At 39.5% G+C, this 10,657-nt stretch overlaps 1 protein-coding gene across 1 annotated transcript; it reads right to left on the bottom strand.

The window, feature by feature from the left end:
- Positions 1 to 6,078: 6,078 nt before the first annotated feature.
- On the bottom strand, positions 6,079 to 7,587 carry LOC117940719 (forkhead box protein A1-A-like). The gene is made up of 2 exons (XM_034865898.1): positions 7,579 to 7,587; positions 6,079 to 7,415 (listed from the first exon to the last, which is right to left on the bottom strand). The coding sequence occupies exons 1-2, from the start codon at positions 7,585 to 7,587 to the stop codon at positions 6,336 to 6,338; spliced, it is 1,089 nt and encodes a 362-aa protein (XP_034721789.1). The 3' UTR covers positions 6,079 to 6,335.
- Between the last annotated feature and the right edge of the window lie 3,070 nt (positions 7,588 to 10,657).

Below are 10,657 nucleotides of genomic sequence, written 5' to 3'. Positions count from 1 at the left end.
CGCCCCCCCCAACGGGAACATATGGCTCGCATTACAGCAGCCTGGGTGGCACTCACACTCACTTCATCACTTCATCACTTCGTCTCTTCTTCACTTTATCACTTCATCTCTTTATCTCTTTATAACTTCATCACTTCGTCTCTTCATCACTTTATCACTTCATCTCTTTATCGCTTCATCTTTTCATCACTTCATCTCTTTATCTCTTCGTCTCTTCATCACTTTATCACTTCATCTCTTTATCTCTTAATCACTTTATCACTTTATCACTTCATCTCTTTATCTCTTCATCTCTTTATAACTTCATCACTTCATCTCTTCGTCTCTTCATCACTTTATCACTTCATCTCTTTATCTCTTCATCTCTTCATCTCTTTATAACTTCATCACTTCATCTCTTCATCACTTTATCACTTCATCTCTTTATCTCTTCATCTCTTCATCTCTTTATAACTTCATCACTTCATCTCTTCGTCTCTTCATCACTTTATCACTTCATCACTTCATCTCTTTATCTTTTCGTCTCTTCATCTCTTCATCACTTCATCTCTTCATCACTTCATCACTTTATCACTTCATCTCTTCATCTCTTTATCACTTCATCACTTCATCTCTTCATCACTTCGTCTCTTCATCACTTTATCACTTCATCTCTTTATCTCTTTATCTCTTCATCTCTTTATCACTTCATCACTTCATCTCTTTATCACTTCATCTCTTCATCACTTCATCTCTTCGTCTCTTCATCACTTCATCTCTTTATCTCTTCATCTCTTTATCACTTCATCTCTTTATCTCTTCATCTCTTTATCTCTTCATCTCTTCGTCTCTTCATCACTTTATTACTCCATCTCTTTATCTCTTCATCACTTTATTACTTCATCTCTGTATCTCTTCATCTCTTTATCACTTCATCTCTTCATCTCTTTATCTCTTTATCACTTCATCACTTCATCTCTTCATCACTTCATCTCTTCGTCTCTTCATCACTTTATCACTTCATCTCTTTATCTCTTCATCTCTTTATCTCTTCATCTCTTTATCTCTTCATCTCTTCATCACTTTATCACTTTATCACTTTATCTCTTCATCTCTTCGTCTCTTCATCACTTTATCACTTTATCACTTCATCTCTTCATCACTTCATCTCTTCGTCTCTTCATCACTTTATCACTTCATCTCTTTATCTCTTTATCTCTTCATCTCTTTATCACTTCATCTCTTCGTCTCTTCATCACTTTATCACTTCATCTCTTTATCACTTCATCTCTTCATCTCTTCATCACTTTATCACTTCATCTCTTTATCTCTTCATCTCTTCATCTCTTTATAACTTCATCTCTTTATCTCTTCATCTCTTCATCTCTTTATAACTTCATCACTTCATCTCTTCGTCTCTTCATCACTTTATCACTTCATCTCTTTATCTCTTCATCTTTTCATCACTTCATCTCTTTATCTCTTCGTCTCTTCATCACTTCATCTCTTTATCTCTTCACCTCTTTATCACTTCATCTCTTTATCTCTTCATCTCTTCGTCTCTTCATCACTTTATTACTTCATCTCTTTATCTCTTCATCACTTTATTACTTCATCTCTGTATCTCTTCATCTCTTTATCACTTCATCTCTTCATCTCTTTATCTCTTCATCACTTCATCACTTCATCTCTTCATCACTTCATCTCTTCGTCTCTTCATCACTTTATCACTTTATCACTTCATCTCTTTATCTCTTCATCTCTTCATCTCTTTATCTCTTCATCTCTTTATCGCTTCATCTCTTCATCTCTTTATCTCTTCATCTCTTCATCTCTTTATCACTTCATCACTTCATCTCTTCATCACTTCATCTCTTCGTCTCTTTATCACTTCATCTCTTCATCTCTTCATCTCTTCGTCTCTTCATCACTTTATCACTTCATCTCTTTATCTCTTCATCTCTTCATCACTTCATCTCTTTATCTCTTCGTCTTTTCATCACTTTATTACTTCATCTCTTTATCTCTTCATCTCTTTATCTCTTCATCACTTTATTACTGCATCTCTTTATCTCTTCATCACTTTATTACTTCATCTCTTTATCTCTTCATCACTTCATCTCTTTATCACTTCATCTCTTCATCACTTCATCTCTTCATCTCTTTATCACTTCATCACTTTATCACTTCATCACTTCGTCACTTCATCTCTTCATCCCTTTATCACTTCATCTCTTTATCTCTTCATCTCTTCATCACTTCATCTCTTTATCACTTTATCACTTCATCACTTCATCTCTTCATCACTTCATCTCTTCGTCTCTTTATCACTTCATCTCTTCATCACTTCATCTCTTCATCACTTCATCTCTTCATCTCTTCGTCTCTTTATCACTTCATCTCTTCATCTCTTCATCACTTCATCTCTTCATCTCTTCATCTCTTTATCTCGTCATCTCTTCATTACTTCATCCCTTTGTCTCTTCATCACTTTTTCACATACTATATTACGTCTTTTTTTGACGTACTAAATATTAAACATGTAGATATTTATTTAAAAGACTCTCAAAATTGTTCAATTCCAAATTAAATATATTATTTTTTCGACATACTATACTTTGACTTTTTCCGACATAAATTAATTAATACAATTAATAATAATTAAATATTATATCCGAAATTGAATTTTGTAGGCTGATGTTCCCAAGTTGAAATTGGCCTGTTGAAAACGTAAGTTCCCAGTAGAAATGGACGCATGCGGTGAGACGTCCACATTGATTCATCACCAACATTCCTGTGTGACTAACCTGAGGCGGGGCTCGAACCCGCGTCTCCTGAAGTCCAGACGCCGTCTCTCACCGCTGGACCATCTCCGAGGACGATCAAACACAAACACAGTTCATAAGCAGTTATCGTTAGTGTGGTGCAGCGTGGTCAGAGAGACGACTACACAAAGCGTCATTAATGACCACTTTTAGGACTTTCTTCAAATATATTATACTATGACTTTTATTGACATATTATACTATGACATTGTTGTAAAAATATTCTATGACTTTGTCCGACCCACTAAACTGTAACTTTTCCATGACTTTTTTCTATAACATTTTTTAAAAACATTTTCTCCATTTATCAAACAGGGGAATTAGCGCAAATGGAAGAGCGCTAGCTTAGCATGCGACCGGTAGCGGGATCGATGCCTGCATTTTCCAGTATTCCTGTATTTTAACATAGGGGGTCAATACTTATGCCCCTGTATTTTAACATAGGGGGGTGTATACTTATGCCCCTGTATTTTAACATAGGGGGGTGTATACTTATGCTCCTGTATTTTAACATAGGGGGTTGTATACTTATGCCCCTGTATTTTAACATAGGGGGTTAATACTTATGTCCCCTGTATTTTAACATAGGGGGGTGTATACTTATGTTCCTGTATTTTAACATAGGTGGTTGTATACTTATGTCCCCTGTATTTTAACATAGGGGGTTGTATACTTATGCCCCTGTATTTTAACATAGGGGGTGTATACTTATGCCCCTGTATTTTAACATAGGGGGTGTATACTTATGTCCCTGTATTTTAACATAGGGGGGTGTATACTTATGCCCCTGTATTTTAACATAGGGGGTGAATACTTATGCCCCTGTATTTTAACATAGGGGGGTGTATACTTATGCCCCTGTATTTTAACATAGGGGGGTGTATACTTATGCCCCTGTATTTTAACATAGGGGGTTGTATACTTATGCTCCTGTATTTTAACATAGGGGGTTAATACTTATGTCCCCTGTATTTTAACATAGGGGGGTGTATACTTATGCCCCCTGTATTTTAACATAGGGGGGTGTATACTTATGCCCCCTGTATTTTAACATAGGGGGGTGTATACTTATGACCCCTGGGGGTGTGTGTAATAAGTTTATTTATGTTTCCCACCTGGAGACAATATTTAAAATAAAATAAAATAAATAAAATAAAATAAAATAAAATAAAATAAAATAAAATAAAATAAAATAAAATAAAATAAAATAAAATAAATATAATATAAAATGTATAATATAATTTAATGTAATATAAAATACTATAATATAAAATAATATCATATAATATAATATAATATTATACAATACAATACAATATAATATAATACAATATAATATAATATAATATAATATAATATAATATTCAGAAAGAAAGAAGAAATGATTCACAGTTTGTTTTATTAGAAACGGCAGAATAATTTAAGAACACCAAGAAGAAGAAAAACATGCAGCAGATCAAAAAGAGACAAACAACAAGAACGACCAGAGGTCCTTCCTTCCTTCTTTCCTCCCTCCTTCCTACCTTCCTTTCTTTCTTTCTTCCTTCCTTCCTTCCTTCCTTTCTTCCTTCCTTCCTTTCTTTCTTCCTTCCTTCCTTCCTACAGTCCTCCCTCCCTCCCTCCCTCCATTCTTCCTTCCTTCCTTCCTTCCTACAGTCCTCTTCCCTCCCTCCCTCCTTCCTTCCTTCCTTCCTTCCTTCCTACAGTCCTCCCTCCCTCCTTCCTTCCTTCCTTCCTTCTTCGAGTCTTCCCTCCCTCCCTCCTTCCTTCCTTCTTACAGTATTCACCCTCCCTCCTTCCTTCCTTCCTTCCTTCCTACTTACAGTCCTCCCTCCCATCTTTCCTTCCTCCTTTCCTGCAGAAGAATAAAAAGAAGAGCAGAAGAAGGAGAGGAAGCAAAAGAGCAAAAGAAGACGATATATCCCACTTCATGCACATGATGTCAGAATAATCCAGATACAGGAAGTGGTTTCTTGTTTTTCACACAGACTGAGTCTCCAATCAAAGACCTTCTCATAGCTGGACATTTAAATCAATACAAGGTCTTTTATATATACACAACCTATTATTAGGAACTCCTGTTCAATTTCTCATTAATGCAATTATCTAATCAACCAATCACATGGTCCAGACCATCTCCTGACCTGGTCGAGACCATCTCCTGACCTGGTCCAGACCATCTCCTGAACTCCAAACTGAATGTCAGAATGGGAAAGAAAGTGGATTTAAGACATTTGGAGCGTGGCGTGGTTGTTGGAGCCAGACGGGCCGGTCTGCTCAGTTACTGGGATTTACACCCACAACCAGTTCTAGGGTTTACATGGTGTAAACAGGGAAAAAAATCCAGCATGTAACAGTCCTGTGGGCCAGCCTCGTTAACGACGTTCAGACTCGTTAACGACGTTCAGACTCGTTAACGACGTTCAGACTTGTGAACAACGTTTAGACTCGTTAACAACGTTCAGGCTGGTTAACGGCGTTCAGACTCGTTAATGACGTTCAGGCTGGTTAACGACGTTCAGGCTGGTTAACAACGTTCAGGCTGGTTAACGAGTGATCGTTGTTCCAGAATCTCATTTTCAAAGATTAAAGTAATCCAGAAGATTATTCTGATGTTTTACAGCCAAAGGGGTTCAGTGTGAATCACACGATACACACCAATGAATAGAAATATATAACAGACACATGCAGCTGCTGAGTTTTCCTGAATCTATCACCCCCCCGCCCAAACCCCCCCGTGACCTACAGAAACCTCTGGATGATGGAGACTCAGTGTGGAAAAGGAGAACACAGACCTGAGGTCACTTTGTCTTGGTGTTCAGTCACAGTGCAGAGTTCAGTCCAGGATCCAGGTCCAGTTGATCCGTATCATCACAGTCAGATAGGAAGTCCAGGTCCAGTCGATCCTGATCATCACAGTCAGACAAGAAGTCCAGGTCCAGTCGATCCGGATCATCACAGTCAGACATGAAGTTGCATGCAAAAAGTCCAGAAACGCTTAAAACTCATGCAGAACAATTAGCATGTTATTCTGAGATATTTGTCTTGGAAAACCCCCCAATCAGTCCCCAATGATTCCCCCACGAGTCCCCCATGAGGGGTTAGTCCAGAATCATTAGGGTTGTAGAGGCGGCGCCCCTAGTGGCCATAGGAGTTCTGACGGGGGCAAAGCAAGAAATAAGGAGAGGAAGTAGAAGAGCACCAAATGTCCTGGTGAGAAGGCCGGATTGTGTGAGTGTGGTGGGGGGGTTCACCCAGGTGACCAGTGTCCCATTTGTAAAGAAAAGGAAAAGGTTTTTTTAGATTTAGGGAACAAACAAAGCTAAGAAGCTGAGAAGTAAAGTGGCATTTAAAAAAATATATAAAACTCAGGTTGTGAACACATCTCTACCCTGGTCTTGGTCCTGGATTTTGCAGATTTTAATTCTGAATCAAATAAATCCACAGATTGTGACTGGGTTCAAAGAATAAATGTGAACGATAGTGCATAACTTTTCATGAGAAGACAGTAGTTAATACGTCGTCCAGGTCCTATGAGGTGTGGAGCAGTGGTCTGGGGTACTGGTAGTAGGACGCCTCAAGCGGCTCGGTGCCACGCCCCCCGCCCGCACCGTAGGACGAGTACTGCAGCGCTTCGTAGGCCTTGATCTCCAGTTTGTGCTGCTGCTCCGGGGATGACATTAGGTTATTGATGGAGAACGGGTGGTTGAAGGCGTAGTGTGGGTCTCCTTTCAGGTGCAGTTGGGACTCGTGCGCCATGGCGTGCGGCGGCAGCGCCAGCGAGGACAGCAGCTGCGAGTTCGAGACCTTCAGGTCCGCCGGGCCGCCGGGTGGCGTGCACGGCAGCGCTGTGGAGGCGTCCAGGAGTCCCGGAGGTTTGTCTCCGCCTGGCGATGCTCGGCACGAGTCCTTCCTGCCGTCGGGTTTCCCCTCTGCCGTCCCCGCTGCCGGTGACATCTTCTTGTCGCACTTGAACCTCTTCTGGCGGCGCAGGTAGCAGCCGTTCTCAAACATGTTGCCGGAGTCGGGGTGCAGCGTCCAGTACGAGCCCTTCCCTGGCTTGTCCGGTGAGCGTGACACCTTGACGAAGCAGTCGTTGAATGATAGCGAGTGGCGGATGGAGTTCTGCCAGCGCTGCTGGTTCTGCCGGTAGTACGGGAAAAGGTCCATGATCCACTGGTAGATCTCACTCAGCGTCAGCATCTTACTGGGCGCCTGCTGGATCGCCATGGTGATGAGCGAGATGTAGGAGTAGGGGGGCTTGGCGTGGGGGTAGCTGCGTCTGAACGCCTTGTTCTCGCGGCCGCGGTTCAGTCCGCCGGTGCCGTAGACCACACCGGGGCTCATGCCGGGGCTGTAGGGGTTCAAACCCATCGACTGCTGTGTAGGGGGGCTCAGGGTCCCGCCCATCGGGGCCACACCTCCGCCCAGACCCGACATGGCTGCCGGGGCCGGCCCGCCCACTCCCCCAACCGGGCCGGGGCTCAGACCGGTGCCTCCGTACGACATGTTGAAGGAGCTGGCCGGGGCCGAACCGCCGGACATGTAGCCCGCCATTGACCCCATCCCCAGACCAGAGGACATCCCACTGCTTGTCATTGGAGAGTACACCTGCAGAAGAAGAGAAAATACTTTGTTATCAGAGAATACACCTGCACAAGGGAATATTGAGGGGTGTCTAGGATCATTCTCCACTTGTAGAAGCCGTCCCCTTTTTAACGTCAGCTTCTTCACAGATGCATCAAGTTAGCTCCAAAATCTGCTGAAATGTTACTGAATCCATTTTTCCTTCTACTGGTGAAATGTCCCCCCCCCCCCATTGGCTGCACTACTAGTCCCGGAGCGTTGCCAACACGAGCACACAAAATACATCAAAACGTGTGTAATGATCGAGAATGGTGTGCTATGACTTTTCTAAGAGATTTGCCGCGCGCTTTTCACAAAATTGGTAAAAAACTGTGAAATATTTTTCCTACACTTGAATGGGAAATGTTCTGGAAATCTCTCAACATTGCTCCAAACCCCCCCTTTTGGGACCGTGCTGTATTGCCATACTTTATCGTAGAAACATGATTAAAAGATTAAAAGACACAAAACCGAAGACAAGACTTTGGTGTGTATTGGGCTGAACGGGCGTTCAGATACCAAGCACGGTTTCTCCAGAATCCCGGTCTACGTACCGTCCCGTTTTCAGACCGGCTCAGATTTTCCAATGTGTGTGTATGTGGTTGAATGTTGATTAAAAAACTCATCTCGGTTGTCTCTCTAGAACTTGCTTCCACACCAACAATTCTAACTTGTCATGGTCAATGTATACATCAAAACGTAGGTATTTTTGTCCAGTTTCAGCCAATGTGTTCATGTATTCGATATGAATTATATTTCTCGCTCAGCGAGCTTTCAAATGACGAGAGTTCCCAATCTTCCTCCATCCACCGCCATGTTAAACATTGTCCACATTTCTGAGCAGAACGCAGAGCGAAGCACTTTTTTACATCGCTGACACGCCCACATTTATAACTTTATCAACATACATATTATATCAATACGTTCAGAAAGGCCTTCTGGTGCCCACGAGGATCTTATTTTATTGATAGCTAGTATCCCTTTGATGATAGGATCATTTGTTTGAGAGCTTGTTCAGTGTCTGAATAGCTGGTGACTGCAGGTGCCAGGTGCAGATCAAAGAGATGACATCACAGAGATCAAAGGCTTCCTATTGGTCCTTAGTAACCAGGCAACCATACTCTGTATGTCTGTATGTCGACATCTATCTGTCTCCCTCTCTCTCAGACACACACACCTATTATTATTATTGTTATTTTGTTGTCTTTATACTGTCTTTTTTATCTATTTTTTATTTCTTTTTTCTTGCTAAAACTGCTGCTGGAATTTCCTTGCGGGAGTCATCCCAAAAGGATTAATAAAGAGAAGTCTAAGTCTAAGTCTAAATCTAAGTCTAAGTCCATCGTGTCTCGGGGGCAGCAGCTCCAGTAAGGGAGCCCAAACTTCCCTTTCCCGAGCCACATAAACCAGCTTCGACTGGGGGGTCCCGAGGCGTTCCCAGACCAGGTTGGAGATATAATCTCTCCACCTAGTCCTGGGTCTTCCCCGAGGGCCCTTCTTCCAGCCCCTCCTGACCCTGACCCAGCCTTTAGGACCATAGGTGAGAGTAGGAACCAGAACTGACCGGTAGATCGAGAGATTTCCTTCTGGCTCAGCTCTCTTTTCGTCACAACGATGCGGTAAACTGAATGTGATACCCCCCCCACTGCTCGGGTTCTCCGACCAATCTCCGGCTCCATGGTCCCCTCACTCACCAACAAGACCCAAGGTCTTCCACCTCCTTCACTCGGGGTAAGGACTCACTCCCTACCTGCAGATGCCATGTTGTAGTTTTCTGTTATGTTGAAAGTTTAAATGATGAAATCAAATCTAACTTGTTGTGACGTATTATACGAATATGTCTAATCTGTCATTTCATCCTTTTAGAGATCATAAGAAGACGGAGAATTTTTTTTATAAAATATAGAAAATAGAATATATGTATTACTATGAGAAGATGGAGAAATTTTAAATATAATATAGAATATAGAATATATGTATTACTATGAGAAGATGGAGAAATTTTAACTATAATATATAATAGATGATATATAATTTAGAATATATATATTACTATAGGAAGATGGAGAAATTTTAAATATAATATAGAATATATGTATTACTATAAGAAGATGAAGACATTTTAAATATTATATAGAATATAGAATATATGTATTACTATAAGAAGATGGACAAATTTTAAATATAATATATAATATATATGTATTACTATGAGAAGATGGAGAAATTTTAAATATAATATATAATATACATACTACTATAAGAAGATTAAGAAATGTTAAATATGATATAGAATATAGAATATATGTATTACTCTAAGAAGATGGAGACATTTTAAATATAATATATAATATATAATTTAGAATATATATATTACTATAAGAAGATGGAGAAATTTTAAATATAATATAGAATATGGAATATATATTACTATTAGAAGATAGAGAAATTGTAAATATAATATCTAATATACAATATATGTATTACTATATTACTATCAGAAGATGGAGACATTTTAAATATAATAGATAATATATAATATATATATTACTATTAGAAGATAGAGACATTTTAATATAATATACGATATATAACTTCAAGGAGTCTACTTCTCCTTGAAGTAGACGCAGTTCTACTTCAAGGAGAAGCAGTTCTACTACAAAGAGACGCAGTTCTACTTCAAGGAGAAGCAGTTCTACTTCAAAGAGACAAAGTTTTTCTTCAAAAAGATGCAGTTCTACTTCAAAAAGACGCAGTTCTATTTCAAAGAGACACAGTTCTACCTCAAAAAGACGCAGTTCTACTTCAAAGAGACGCAGTTTTACTTCAAAAAGACGCAGTTTTTCTTCAAAAAGATGCAGTTTGAGTTGCAGCTGGAGACGGATCTTGGGATTAAATATGATTAAATATGATTAAATATGATTAAATGTGATTAAATATGATTAAATATGATTAAATGTGATTAAATATGTCTTTATGAACAGAGTCTGGTATCAGACGGGGACATTTGTCTTCAATTCTAAATGGTTATATAGTCTATATTATTCTATATTCTATATTATATGTTATATATTCTATATTATTCTATATTATATGTTATATGTTATATTTTCTATATTATTATACATTACATTCTATATGTTATATATTCTATATTATTATATATCATATGTTATATAGTCTATATTATTATATATTGTACGTTATATAGTCTATATTATTATATA

Source organism: Etheostoma cragini, unplaced genomic scaffold, assembly GCF_013103735.1.
Source record: "Etheostoma cragini isolate CJK2018 unplaced genomic scaffold, CSU_Ecrag_1.0 ScbMSFa_3110, whole genome shotgun sequence".
Taxonomy (NCBI): domain Eukaryota; kingdom Metazoa; phylum Chordata; class Actinopteri; order Perciformes; family Percidae; genus Etheostoma; species Etheostoma cragini.
This window is presented reverse-complemented; position numbering and strand designations above follow the sequence as displayed.